The 14451-nt window shown below is 49.2% G+C and overlaps 6 protein-coding genes across 6 annotated transcripts; 3 read left to right on the plus strand and 3 right to left on the minus strand.

Annotated features, from left to right (window-relative positions):
• Positions 1 to 189: 189 nt before the first annotated feature.
• Positions 190 to 1087, plus strand: AO090166000074 (uncharacterized protein; the record flags this gene model as incomplete). The annotated part of the gene is made up of 4 exons (XM_023237074.1): positions 190 to 231; positions 411 to 673; positions 731 to 798; positions 855 to 1087. The coding sequence occupies 4 exons, from the start codon at positions 190 to 192 to the stop codon at positions 1085 to 1087; spliced, it is 606 nt and encodes a 201-aa protein (XP_023091941.1).
• Positions 1088 to 1960: 873 nt separating this feature from the next.
• On the plus strand, positions 1961 to 3217 carry AO090166000075 (M20 family metallopeptidase; the record flags this gene model as incomplete). The annotated part of the gene is made up of 1 exon (XM_001822807.3): positions 1961 to 3217. The coding sequence occupies one exon, from the start codon at positions 1961 to 1963 to the stop codon at positions 3215 to 3217; it is 1257 nt and encodes a 418-aa protein (XP_001822859.1).
• Positions 3218 to 3537: 320 nt separating this feature from the next.
• On the minus strand, positions 3538 to 5420 carry AO090166000076 (uncharacterized protein; the record flags this gene model as incomplete). Its single annotated transcript, XM_001822808.3, has 2 exons — positions 3538 to 5279; positions 5336 to 5420. The coding sequence occupies 2 exons, from the start codon at positions 5418 to 5420 to the stop codon at positions 3538 to 3540; spliced, it is 1827 nt and encodes a 608-aa protein (XP_001822860.3).
• Positions 5421 to 5625: 205 nt separating this feature from the next.
• On the minus strand, positions 5626 to 8211 carry AO090166000077 (RTA1 domain-containing protein; the record flags this gene model as incomplete). Its single annotated transcript, XM_023237075.1, has 3 exons — positions 5626 to 5784; positions 7380 to 7981; positions 8043 to 8211. The coding sequence occupies 3 exons, from the start codon at positions 8209 to 8211 to the stop codon at positions 5626 to 5628; spliced, it is 930 nt and encodes a 309-aa protein (XP_023091942.1).
• An 821-nt stretch (positions 8212 to 9032) lies between these two features.
• AO090166000078 (Zn(II)2Cys6 transcription factor domain-containing protein) lies at positions 9033 to 10236 on the minus strand (the record flags this gene model as incomplete). The annotated part of the gene is made up of 2 exons (XM_023237076.1): positions 9033 to 10154; positions 10222 to 10236. The coding sequence occupies 2 exons, from the start codon at positions 10234 to 10236 to the stop codon at positions 9033 to 9035; spliced, it is 1137 nt and encodes a 378-aa protein (XP_023091943.1).
• Positions 10237 to 11546: 1310 nt separating this feature from the next.
• AO090166000079 (uncharacterized protein) lies at positions 11547 to 13121 on the plus strand (the record flags this gene model as incomplete). The annotated part of the gene is made up of 1 exon (XM_001822811.1): positions 11547 to 13121. One exon carries the CDS (start codon positions 11547 to 11549, stop codon positions 13119 to 13121), a length of 1575 nt encoding a protein of 524 aa, XP_001822863.1.
• Positions 13122 to 14451: the final 1330 nt, after the last annotated feature.

The raw sequence follows: 14451 nt of genomic DNA on the forward strand, positions 1-14451 counted from the left end.
ACGCCGAATAGACTGGCACCTGATTCCACTCTTGGCGATCATGTACATGCTGAAGAGTGTCGACTTTACCAATGTAAGTTCAGCCAGTGATTAGGTTTACCATATCAGTCTACATCTTAACCTTGGAAGGTCTCGTACGCTCAAACCATGGATAAAGGAACGTCGCGCAATATCCTAACAGAGCTTAAAATGACGTCCAACCAGTATAATCTGGTTACCACGATGTACTACGTGAGTGTACCCTGATGGAACGGGAAGGCCCAACTGATGTTTCCAAGATCCCCTATATAATCGCCGAGGCACCCTCCAACCTTCTGCTGAAAGGCGTACGACCATCTATCTGGCAGGCTCGAATCATGGTTAGTAAACGAGTTCGAAGCTAAGAGAGCCCCAAACGCTAAGGATCACAGGTATCCTGGGGAGTAGTACTCTGCTGCCATGCAGCTGTGACCAACCGACAGGGTCTCTATGCGGTTCGCTTTTTCCTTGGTCTCTTCGAGGCCGGTCTGTGGCCAGGCATGCTTGTCCAGTTATGCTACTGGTATAGACCGGACGAGATTGCTCCTCGGATAGTCCTCGTCACACTTCTAGGTAACTTTAGCACGGTTATCAGTGGCGTGCTTGCCTTCGCATTTAATGGAGTTACCACTGGTGGCTTATCTGGTTGGAAATGGTAAGGGACTCTCCATTGTCGGAAAAGAAAAGCTCCTGGATTCACGCTGTTTTCCAGGTTAGTTTTGACCGAAGGCATCTTTACCGTTATACTGGGGATCATCGTATACTTCCTCTTACCGGATTGTATGTATAGCCGCAGGGTCAACAGGAGGTACTGAAATCCGTTAACTCATGTACAGTTCCATCTACGGCATCCTGGCTATCTGAGAGAGAACGGACTTTCGTCGAAGCCCGCCTCCCGAGTAACGCTCCGAGGGCAGCTGAAGCAAATTTCAACCTGCGCGAACTCCTCACCACCTTGCAAAACAAGAGAATCTGGCTCTTCCTCCTTTGTTGGGCCTTCTTTACCGTCGGTACCACGGGACTTACATTTTACCAACCGACCGTGATAGCAAATCTTGGATTTACGTGAGTTATTACGGCCGTGACATGTAAGGGCAGCATGACTAACGCGCGTTGCAGCTCCATGGGGGAAAGCCTACTGTTAAACATTCCTTCTGCAGTTTTCGCTGTGATCTTAACCGTCGTCTTTGGTATCTTAGCCGACACGGGAAGAATTCCCCAGCCGGCGATTCCTCTCGCTTTCATGATTGTCATTGAAGCATGCTATGGCGTGCTCTACGCATTTCCGAACACCGGGGGCGTGTACGCGGCAACCATCTTAGCTGGAGGATTCTCAACTGCATGGTAAGTTGCCAATCCATACATTCTCATCGCTCATTGTACGCTAAAGCCCGATAGGTACGTGATGATGTGGCCCTGGCGAGTGCAAACTACCGAGGGTGCCACGGGCTCTGCCTTTGCAATCGCCTTTGCGAATAGCTACGGCCAAATTGGAGGGGCTGTGGGGTCTCAACTATTTAATTCGCGGTATGCGCCGCGATACACGACTTCTTTTGGCATTGCGATGGGGTTCGTGGGGATGGCCATCATAATGAATCTTATTACTTGGGGATTTACGTGGAGGGTCGACGTGGATACCAGGAAACTAAAGAGAATCCGGCTCGCAGCTGCCAAGCAGAACCAGGCGGTGTTGGACGATGTGGATATTCATGCCGGGGAGAAGCGGCAGTAAGGGATCTGCATTTCGTATTTGAAGGATTGAGAAGAGTCAATGGTTCGCTAGGACGCATGCTTGGTCTGTAATATTCTAGTCAATGCCTGTAAAATAAGTTAGAGGCCAAGGCGCCATAGCGGGGACCGATTGTCTTATCAGTTTCTCCCCTCACCGTGTAGATGAACCTTTTCTCACACTCCGACCACCATCTGCAAAAGAGTTGGAATTATGAAGGCGACGGATCTCTTTCATGTTACTGCGCTGGTAGCCGGGGCTCTGGCCTTGGAGCATCAACAGCCCCTGATTGGGGACCTGTCTCAGGATCTCAACCATATCATCGACTCGTCGCCTCTGCTTTCCTTCCACCGGGCCCTCGTGCAAATCCCATCCATAAGTGAACACGAGAAGAACGTGGGGGAGTATGTCTTAGACTTCCTCTCCTCGCAGAACCTCACTGTGGAAAAACAAATCGTAACCCCCGAAAGTGACACTGAAGAAGAAAGATTCAACATATACGCGTATGTTGGGAAGAACAGACAGCCGGACGTGTTAGTGACCAGCCACATCGACACAGTCCCGCCCTTCATCCCTTACTCTCTTCATGCACCAACCTCAGGCACGTCCTTCATTCGCACGGACCTCGTAATTGCTGGTCGTGGCACAGTGGATGCCAAAGCCAGTGTTGCGGCGATCGTCTTTGCCGCTTTAGAAACACTCGACGAGAATCCCAATGCCTCGATCGGGTTGTTGTTCGATGTCGGTGAAGAAAACAGCGGCGTGGGAATGAAACATTTCTCCAATTCTGAGCTCAATCCGACGCCTCCGACATATCATACGGTCATATTTGGAGAGCCAACGGAGCTCAGTCTCGTCGCAGCACATAAAGGAACCCTAGGATTCAAATTGGTCGCGGAAGGGAAAGCGGCTCATTCTGGGTACCCCTGGCTAGGTGAAAGTGCCATCTCATCGCTTATTCCTGTTCTAGCTCATCTTGATACCCTGCAAGATCTTCCGCCCGAGAAAGGTGGCCTCCTTCGTAGTGAGACATTGGGCAAGTCCACCTTGAATATTGGCCGAGTGCATGGCGGAATTGCCGCCAACGTCGTTCCAGCCCATGCTGAAGCAGCAATTTCTGTTCGCCTTGCAGCGGGGACTCCAGAGGATACCAGAACCATTATTGAGAGAGCAGTGGCAAAGGTAACTAGCGGCGACAGAAGTGTTTATCCTGATTTTGGCGATCGCAAAGCAGGCGCTCCACCGCAGTACTTCGATGTCGATGTGGACGGCTTTGAAGTGATCACTGTGAACTACGGAACCGATGCTCCTGCCCTGAAGATTCACGACCAGAGGACTCAAAGGGTTAAGAGGTATTTGTATGGACCTGGAAGCATCCTTGTTGCGCATGCCGATAATGAGGCCATCACGGTCGGCGAACTGGAAGAGGCGGTGCGTGGTTACAAGAGACTCATCGCTGCTTCTCTATAGGCGTTTCAGAATGCGTTGAGTACATCTACATAGCCCTAGAGTACTTGGGGGTTTGGCTCTTGTGTACTGGATCTCCGTATTGGGGTTAAATTATCAAGGCAAGAGGCGGGGTGAAGAACACGGTTGTTATCGGTCGCCTTATAAACAATCTTTAAAGCTTACAAGTTCGTAGATGTTGAGAGCCTTGTGAGAACTGAACCTATAGTCTAGATTGGGCATGCGACTTCTGTATAATTCTCGATCAGCACCACTCCTGGAGTATCACTTTTTAGCTACATTTACAAACGCGTGACGCGTGGTCCAGAGGGTTGCCTTCAAGCTCAACCATGAAGCCCACATGTTCTGTCCCGCATCAGACTTCGTCTTTCCATGTCTTTATGTGCGTCCCACGTAATGAACTCGTGAAGTCCCGAGCCCGCTGGCACCATCGGTAACACCGGTACCTTCTTGTCGGTCATAACCTCCAGCAGAGCCGGACCCTCTGTGTGGATAAGCCATTTCAGAGAGTCAACGACCTCCTCGGGTTTGCTGACACGTCGATGCTGGATATGCATTGCCCCTGCCAGGCCCATAAAATCCGGATTACGCTGGTGTGTGTGCGAGTATCGATCCTCATAGAATAAATTTTGCCACTGCGTCACCATTCCTTGCTCCTCATTGTTTAGGACGATGACCTTTACCCCGATATTAAATTGACTGGCCGTAGTCAGTTCCGTCAAGGTCATGCTAAACGATGCATCACCATCGATATCAATTACAAGCGTATCTGGACGCGCTACCTTAGCACCAATGGCAGCTGGAAGACCAAAACCCATAGTCCCAAGACCACCAGAGGTGATCAAACTACGGGGATGGCGCCAACGAAAGTGCTGAGCAGTCCACATCTGATGCTGGCCAACACCCGTAGTAATGATGGTCTCTTGCTTGCGGCCTGCTGTGAGGTTACTCAGCTCCTCGATCAAGTATTGGGGTTTGATCAAGTGTGGTCGTTCATCCCGGGTATAAGCATTCCACGGCCACTTTGTTTTCCATTCGTTGATTTGTTTAAACCATGCTTGCCTTTCAGTCATGCTGGTCCGGTTCACATGGGGCAGTAGGTGTGTCAGATTCTCTGCGATGTCCCCGACAACTGCCTCGGTCGACTGAATCACCTTGTTGATATTCTTGGGTAGGATTTCAAACTGCACAATACCCCCAAGGCCCTTTGCCGCTGCCGCCCTCGCAGCAGGCGCAAACTTGGCGATGTTCAATGTAACTCGATCATCAAACCGTGCGCCCAATGCGATGATGAGATCGGCTTCCTGTATAGACATGTTCGCATACGCTGATCCATGCATACCCAGCATATGGAGGGACTTCTCGTCCAGTTCATCGAAGGCACCGAGTCCCTGCAAAGTTGTTGTTACCGGGATGGACGCCTTGTCTGCAAGTTCTTTGAGCAACTGAGGTCCATTTGGGGACTGGATGACTCCCTGTCCCGCATATATGACAGGCTTCTTCGCGGTGTTAATCAACTTTGCGACATGGGAGATCGACTTGGTGAGTAGTTTTTGGTTCGCATCGGTGTTTGCGTAGGTGGAAATGCGAGGTATAGCTGGGCCGGTAGGAGTAGTCTTTCTCAGGATACCTGCAGTCACGTCCTTCGGTAGATCCACCAGAACAGGGCCAGGCCTCCCACTCGTGGCAATCTCGAACGCTTCGTTAATTCTCTGAGGTAGCTCAGCAACGTTACGTACCATCACGTTCCACTTTGTGCAGCCTCGGGATATACCCAGAATGTCAGCTTCCTGGAAAGCATCGCTGCCGATCGCCGCGGTTGCCACCTGGCCGCTGAAGACGATCATGGGCGTTCCATCGGACAGAGCATCCTGCATCGGAGTAACGACATTAGTCGCACCGGGCCCGGAGGTGACGAGAACGATCCCTGGCTTTCCCGAAGCCCTTGCGTAGCCCTCAGCCATATGCCCGGCGCCTTGTTCGTGCTTGGGGAGGATAAAATCGAAGTGCTTGGAGTTGTAAATGGCGTCGAAGACCGGAAGGATCGTTCCACCAGGGTATCCAACTGCCGATGTGCGTGTCAGTAAGCCAGAGGAAATAAAGTGCCGCTAAGAGGCATACATATATGTTTGACACCGTGTCTTTGCATCATCTCATGGAAGATCTGGCCGCCCGTCATGCCAACGAATCTACGTATGAGACCCATCAGTACCCACGACGCTTCAAAAAGCAGTCACTATTCTCATACGATTCATTCGCTTCCCCTGATCCTGAACTCACTGGAGCTCCATTATCCGGTCCTGTCATGGGAGCGGCTGCACTCATATAGGGTTCTGTGTTTCTTTACGCCAGCCCAATTAGCGACTGTTGGTGGGATCGAATCGAACATGTGGGTAAAGCTGCTCTATGACTTACATCGACTGTGCCGCAACCGTCATATTCCTTCGTCGAATGCTTTCTAACTTCGAAGCGCAAATGTGCGACCGAGGAAAGGAGGTTTGTTGACATCGTGCGGTAAGAGCCAGGGCATTGCCAGCCCGACTGATAGGGCGTGTGCGAAACATCTCAGGCTAGGGGTGTGACAAGATAGACGGGTGAGGACAGAACATAATTTCAACAGTTATTTTGTACTGGCCGCTGGTCTTACTATTTTATGTTTTCGAGATGCTGTATAAGTGTGAGCATGACTCATGCTAGGGCCAGCGATACCGGACGCTTATTCTGGACAAGGGCTTACAGCCAAGCTATTCCAACGTTAATTCTAACCTCATCCGTGACTCATCCGGGTTGATCCTTGACTATAATTTCCTGGGGACCAAAACAGACCGCGCGATTGGCCGTGTCAGGCGTGGCCAGAGTCCCCGGAAGCTGTCTCTCCAATAGCATATTGTGAGTTCACGATGTCTCCACCAGCGACATTTCATTCCATCGCTCAATGGCAAGCTACTCCATACCAAACAAATGAACAAGGTTTGCCCAACTGCTGTCTCTCCTACCCCATTTTTTCTGATTACGAATTTTCCCCTTAATCTGCGAAAATCTCTGTCAGCACGTCTGTTCTCCCGAGTCAACGCTTAGGCCTCCGACCTCGCCCTGACTGTAATCTTGGCTTCGCTGTCTGTAGTCTTGCTCTCGTACCAGTCATTGATCGATGCCTTGGCCGCGGGAGGCTTGAGATACAGCGACCCATCTGGAAACCGTTCAGAGACATCCATCGCTCCTGGCCTGGCCCTAGAGTCACAAGAAATCCCCACACAAACAGATCTAGAGGGACGGAACTGTAAAGGAAAGGTTCATACCTGCATAGGATATATTTTTCAACCTTTGCATAATCGTTTCGAGTGTCCAAAGGATCCTCCCAGAGTCAATTGAGGACTCAACCAACCACAGCCTCAACATTAGTTGCAAGGCGAGAAACAAAAGGTGATGCACCAGATGGGTGGACGAGGTCTGGCTCAATAAGTCCCGTCAAGATGTACTCTTGTAGCCTGGCGGGGTTTTTCCTCATGACATGCATACTGCCGTTATCAAAGCATTCCCATCCAGCAATGATGGCCCATCCAAGTCGCCAAAACACGATCCGTGACCACACTGGATCACTTATCATGACCCGCACCAGCTGTCGGTAATCGATTTAGTCCAAAGCCCCCTGTTGCCTTGGAGGACTTGAAAGATTTCGCTGCGAGTCGCTCTACATTGATCAACAAATCTTTGGCTAACGCCTCAACTTTTCTACCAACGCTCCTGATACCGGCTGTGCGCCACAGCCACATAAGGTATATATATAATCAACAAATTATATGGTGCCCATATGTGTTGGTTAGCATATTGAATGTCAAACTAACGAGCCGCCCATGAATATTAAACTTCGTGGCTTAAATCATCTGTTCCCACGTAAGTCAAGCCGAAATATATTATCGTGGAAATGACGTTATAATATTTCGGATCCGCTGTCTAGGAGATAGCCATATAATTAGAGGCGAAAGAACAAGTCCCCAGGAAGCAGCTATTAGAGGAATACAGGAATAAGAGTATCTTCGAGGTATCTTTTCAGGTGAGTGGGTCATCTCAGCAGAAAGTATCTAAGTAGATTTAAAGGGCTCTATGCCGTCCCCCCCGTCCCGTTCAGCTTGAACCTTTCAGGGACGTGCGAGTATGTGCATACATCAATGGGGAACCTGATTGCAATAATGGCCATCACTATCCACATCAGAGTCGCGTCGAAGACATATACGGGCCACTCATGTTGTAGCAGGTATCCGTCATTGCCCATAATGTACTCCACAACCCTGAATAGAGACCGAACCATGATCAAAAGGCTGACTAGGTACAGGGTATTGAGGTGCCACTTCCATCGCAAAACATTAGAGGAGGTCTCCTGCGTAGGGTTTCTGTACATTCGGGCCTGGAAGATCATTGTGCTGATAATGAAGAACCCCAGGAAAACGACTTGCACAATCAGGCCAAAGATAACAAGCTTGTTTCCTATGCTCGCAAGGTCACTGGAAATCATCATGCCAGCAGCACCGCCTTGGATCAGAAAGGACAAGACATCGCCGGTGACAAAGACCTTGGTTAACCAGCGGACGGGTATCAGTGAGCGACTTTCACCCTTCACCGCGATAATTACCCGGCCCAGAACCATGTATATTGTCGCCGCAAAGAGGGCTGGACCGAGTAGTATGAAGACATTCTGGATGCAATAGGGCATCATACGTCCGGTCTTGTCGTAAGCGGACGCTCGAGCACAATAACCTATGAATTCAACTGATACCGTTAACATGCGCAATCTCCATGAGCTAATGGGCAACTATCCATATGCACTTACAGAAGCCCCCAATGGCAAAGCAAATGCAAAAATAGGTCTTTAGTTTCCATATCTTCCAGGTGTGATGTATCGTTGCCGCTAGGAAAAGCAAGAGAAAAATAACCGCGGCGGCCCTCGAGGGAATGTAATGCCAAAGATAATAGCCTTTGTACGTGTGGAGTTCCGGCATTATGTGTGTGACAAGTGCAGTTGAAGCCAGACCCCGTGAGGAATTGCGAGCTAAGGCGTTTGGCCGAATGCGAATGAGAACACTAGTCCGTCGGACCAAGGCAAGGCTGTATGAATAGTTATATGTTGAAATACATGCACTAGGAGGATCAGAGACCTATCCTGCGACAAAATTTGGCGCGTCTCCACTCCAAGCCATTCTTTATTATTTATACTAGGCCCGCAACTAATGTGAGGCTCCTCGTACCTTTCTTTTTTCTTTTTTTTCTTTTCTTTTCTTTTCTTTTCTTTTCTTTTTTCTTTTTTTTTTTTTTTTTGAGATACGTGTAGCTAGCTCCAGATGAAGTCCAATCTCCTATATCCAGATGCTGTGTGCGGCTATGAAGTATAGCTGATGCACTCTGACCTAAACGAATTTCACGTTATTATTATCAAAGGACTGTAAGTTTTCATACTATTCCGAGTTGTAAATGATCATAAAGCTGCCCATATTGAGAGCGGGATAAAATTCTGTTTTAACACTAAAGGCTCTTGCCTAGAACGAGCGACCTTAACAGAGGTAACCCATCTGGTCCTTCTCCTACTCTCCTCTGATTTCCAACTGCCTGGCAATGTGATAATGGCCCGTGCATACGAGGAAATGGAAGAAGATCCACCCGCGCCACTCATTGCAAGGCGGGTCATATAAATATTTGGCACAACAAGCTGGGAAAGAAATACGCGTATGCACGGGCCACTTATGCACTGCCATATCGTAAGCCAAGAAAAAAGCGGTTCACCAGAATGTTACATTTTCCGTAGAAATGGACCACTCCCAGTCCTCTATTGGGGGAGTGAAGAGGTGCCATCGAGACATGGGGTTGTCGATTCAGCCAAGACGCGATTTGGCCAGTACAACCAGTCCGCCCACTGCGGCCCAAGATATCGATCGATAGACCGGATTAGGAATTTGCCACCATCACCGAAAAGCCACGCATCGCGGCAAGAGTACAGAATAACTGCATAATGTGCTAGAATAACAAGCGCTTCCGGCCGACGGTGCACTAGCATGTCGGTATACTCCCCAGTCACCATGATGGGCCAGGCAAGAGCACCCTGTATATTATCAACGATGGCACCAAATTGTGAAGCATTGAATGACGATTGCAAAGCCTTGATCGCTTGCTCATAGGTTTCATTCAGCGAAGGCCCTAGCTTTGAGGCTTTGATAAGTTCAAGAAGGCGGTTGCACATCTCTCCATCTCCCGTTTGATTCTGCAAGCTTGCCTCAGCGTCCTTCAGAATCGGCTTGAGTGATGTCTCTTTGATCTGATCCCAATTGCCCCCAATGACTGTGCGGACTCCGCGGTGGATACGAAGATAATGGATGAACCGGTCTAGAAAGGCTTGAAAGTCATGGTCTTGATATATCAGTATGTCGCAGAGAAGATGCATACCAAGCATGGATGATAAGATGAACGCCGGTACCGGTGGTTCCATGCTGGCATGAGGGTCGGTCTCATAAAACATCCGAAGTGCATGATTTTGTAACTGCGTCGAATGGTGTCTATAGAACTCTTTCTGGGTGTCGCGAATGATACTAAGATGTAAGGCAGCGAGAGCCAGGAGCTCATTCATCAGATATGGAGTGGCCAGTGCGTGGTTCATCACCTCCTTGTGTAAAAGCCCTCGGCTGTTTCCACTCTTACACAAAGACGGTAATGTTTCTGTCAACAGATGGTAGAACAGCTCAGCATGAAGCATATTAGCAGACGCATCTAACTGGCTAGAAGCAGAATAGTCTGGTGACAGGTTGGAAATGGATGACTCGGTAGATACCGATGGGGAGGATGTTCTCTTTCTGCTAATCCTGCTAGACTGCATAACCTTAAACGTCGTATCGGAATATTCGCATAGCCGTTCCGATGATGTGCAATGGGAGCAGATTGGCCGTTTTTCATCGCACTATAGATCGTTATGGCGTTGTCTCAACGACAATGGATGTTGTTTACCTTGATGTGACGACGCTTACATTCGATGCAGCCATTCCGCGATTTCTTATGCGTCCTCCGCGGCATCGGTACGGTGATGGTTCGATCGCGAAAGAGGTACCGAGTTAAGCCAAGCTTAACAGCCGGATATGGTCATTAGCTGTGCTGATGAAGGTCGCCTCCTCAACTCAGGTCTTCAGGTGCCGTTATTAGCTTAGAGCAAGCAAATTACAATCTAACATCCACACCACGCTATGCCCGTCCAGTAACATCACATGACCCGCACCGAAAGTAGATCGGGATTGATGCCGCCCTGCCAAACGGGTCGACGCCGCTTAAAATGCACTGTCGAGGTTCGTCCCTGTATTTTTATAGACATGTATCACAAGTACATATCGCCTGGAGGACATACATCATCCCAATTCAACTATAGACGTCGATGGAAATCCTTGATTAGATTGATTATGTTGCCTGAATCTAGTCATAATACGTCAAGAGTCCTACAGAGCCCAGAGTTTGCGTCAGTGGGAATGCGGCCGTCATCTGCTCATGGACCTAGACTTTAGATACAACAGCGCTTCTCACTATTAACACTTATACTATCGATCTTGGTAGCCCCCGTAGCATCCCTTGATCGATGGCGAAGACTGGACAAGCCATGGTTCTCTGGCCACCTCGTTCCCTCTGCGGTCTATTTTTGAGATAATTAGCAGTTCGGACGTGGCGTGTACGGCACGATATATCAGGAGGCAAAGCGAAGTGTGTGAGATTCATTAGACGATATATGAGACTCCGCAGGAACTCTCAACCCATATTTGGTTCGACCAGATGACTCAGTCTGAGGTAAAATACGCGTATAGACGATTGAGACCCGCTCACTCGGGTCATTATGATAACTTTTTAAGGCTTCACTCCGGTTGGCCTTCTTAAGTAAAATGACACATTGTAGATACTGTCAGGCCCGGAAAGACACTTCCTTGGTCTGTTCCAGTCCAAGTATGGGTGACTTATCTGAGCAAGTGTGCAGGACTGTCACATGAGAGAGCCTCCTGAAAACCGCACGATAGCGCGTAATCACTGCGCTACAGAAGTAACGACTGCAGTTAACGAGAATCTATCCTGTTGCCGGCTAATTGCAGCCAAGTCGTTATGAAAAGGAGGGTAGGGGTAGGCAGAGCGAGAGTGCTGCGGATACGCGTATACAATACTTTACGCCAGTGTGGATCCAACGGGTTTGCACTTGGAAATATTTTTGCCTAGAACGGCATGGTAGTTAATTTCAAACCAAGTACACATATTTATGAAGCGCGCCATCCTGTCCCAAAGCCCTCAATTTATATTCTATTGTGAATCTAAGATAAAAAAAATGGTTGTCTTCTCCCGCACTCTATTCTCTCTGGTCGCGATTCTTGTTCCAATAGCATCCGCTTCCAGATGCTCGCCAGCCTTTATCGTGAAACCAAACTTGCCTGGTGCTACAATCCTCGATATTCAAGCTCAGGAAAGGCATAACTTTTCTGCTGTTAGTCTTGGGCCAGGAACAAACGAAGGCGGCCGATATACGATCAGTTTCTGCAACATCACCGTCACCCACACTCATGCGGGCTGGAACGACACAATCCATACCCAGGTATGGCTGCCGCTTGAGGAATGGAATGGCAGGTTTCAAGCATTAGGAGGTGGGGGCTACGCTACAGGCTTTGGCGAGACCTACCTAACATACGCTGTCGCAAGCGGATTCGCATCGGCTTCTACTTATGGAGGCCTACCGGTGACAAATGGGAAGGACAGTATGCCCACAGACCTGTCGTGGGCGTTGAGCAGTGAGAACAATGTGAACTGGTTCCTGTTAGAGGATTACGCATCGAAGGCAACAAGTGACATGGCTGTGATCGGGCAGCAAGTTACCCAGTCCTACTACAAAAAACCCGCAAACTATTCATATTTTGCCGGATGCTCTGGTGGTGGGCGGCAGGGGCTGCAGATGGCACAGAAGTACCCGGACCTTTTCGATGGGATCTTAGCTGTTGCCCCGGCTCTCAACCTACAACGTTTCATTCCTGCAGGCTTCTGGAGCTCACAAGTCATGAACGAAATCAATGTTTACCCATTGCCCTGTGAGGTCGAGGCTTTCACTAAAGCGGCCGTGGAAGCTTGCGATCGACTGGATGGAGTTGAAGACGGCATCATTAGCGACCCAGACCGCTGTCATGTTCGGGCGTTCGACTTTGTGGGCAAGAGGTACACTTGCGACGGGATTCAAAAGTCCCTCAGTGCTGACAGCGCGAAGATTATCCAAGCCGCTTGGTCTGGGTCACACTCTGTCTCTGAGATTGACGGTTGGTATGGGGTCAACAAGGACGCAGCTCTCGGCACTGCCTATGTGTCTACCAAATGCTCTGTGAATAACACATGTTACTCTTCTGGAAGTGACTTGTTCGGCAACTGGCTCAGATATCTTGTTGCAAAGGACCCCAACTTGTCAATTAGTAACATGACTCAGAAGGAGTTCTTCGACGCCCTGCGCTCTTCGAACCTTGAGTATTCAGGGATGCTCGGAACAAATGACCCTGACCTGTCAAGGTTCAAGGCAAATGGGGGCAAAGTGATCGCCTGGCAGGGAATGGCCGACGAGGTTATCCCACCGCTTGGAACAATTGCCTACTATGAGGAAGTGCTGAAGCACGATCCAAAAGCTCACGACTTTTACCGTTTCTTCGAAGCGCCCGGTGTCGGTCACTGTTATGGTGGACTAGGGCCTGTTCCGAATGAAGCGATGTCCCAACTGCTTGAATGGGTCGAGAACGGCCATGCCCCTGCTGTTCTGCATGCCACTAAAGGTAGCAATAACACGGCGAGACACCTTTGTCCATACCCTCTTCGGCAAAAATACATTGGAGGAGATCCCAGAAACGCAACCTCCTTCACCTGCGCCAAATAGACTTTGCCCTTTGACGACTTGGTCGAGATTCTTACCGATAATTTGTGGTGCTTACCCGCAAGGCTGTATTCGGTCAGAGAAGTCTAGTTCATCAAGATGGGGTTCGGCAATGCTCATACCAGAGAGCTTCTTATCGGCCTCCAACCAGCTACGCTACGTCTTAAAAGTTGAGATAGTGGGAACTATAGTAGTCCCTGAAGAACGGACACAAGTCATAGAGCCTAGTCCAGACAGGGAAGGGTCCTATTTGTCGTAAACATCCCGTTCGCGTCAGGCACCAGCAGGGCTTCTATATCAGTGATTGGTGTGGTATTTGTGCTGTCCAAAGTGTATATATCCTAGGAATAGTCCTCTATGAGCATAGTAAGTCAAAATCTGCCATACAGTGTGTCAAGAAGACGAATTACCTAAGGCTGCTAGCCGGCGCCCTTCTCGACCAGGGTTCCAGTAGTAGAGCTGAGCTGCTCCCAATTTCCAAAATAGAACATATATGGCGCCTACAAGCTACGGCGTAAACTGAGAAGATAGCCAGGGCAGGTGGAAAGTAGGCTTCGCAGCCTCTCAAATTAGCGAGCCCCCATGCAACACCTCCAGAGCTTTGACAGTTTGAGCAATCCTCCTAGCCCAAGGAAGAAAAGGTTGTGCTCTACCATACAAGGCACAGTAGCATAATTCTTTGTTTCCTTCACTGCAGCATCCGGCGTGGCCTGCTGGCGACTGCAGGGTTTCCTTTCTAAGATATTCTAACCCACATTAGCGCATCAGATTTGTCTTCCTGGGGCTTGTTGCGAATCGAGGCTTAACCAAACCTCACTTGATTCATTTGAATACCGAGAGTTGGATCGTGGTGGAATCACCGGTCATTTTTTTACGGCTGTCCTTGTCGGCCCCGCCGGCGACACGTAACATACCCAACACACCAACACACCAACCACTTGCACGATTGTTTACCGCATACTCCTGCAGCATGGAACGAGACTATGGCTAATTAATAAAGCACTATCTAGGCTCTGCTACACGCCGAGTATTGAAAGAACGCCTGTCACATTGCCGCCCGCCGACCATAATGCGACATAACACATTACCTGGACCGCGGAATGAAGACTGGCTGATGGTGGAAGTACTTGGTCGAGATTTTTGGTCCCTGGGGCCATTCATTAATTACCCGCAATAGCGTGGACTCACCGATTTATTGCGCCACTCTAATTATCCGTAAAGTGTGCAATTTGAATAATTAAATCTCCGTGATGAAATACTTGGCATTTCCGAAAGAGTGTTGGGCGTCGGCGGATTAAAGCAGTTTTATAACCTACCCTCTTTCACTTGGACT

Source organism: Aspergillus oryzae, chromosome 4, assembly GCF_000184455.2.
Source record: "Aspergillus oryzae RIB40 DNA, chromosome 4".
Taxonomy (NCBI): domain Eukaryota; kingdom Fungi; phylum Ascomycota; class Eurotiomycetes; order Eurotiales; family Aspergillaceae; genus Aspergillus; species Aspergillus oryzae.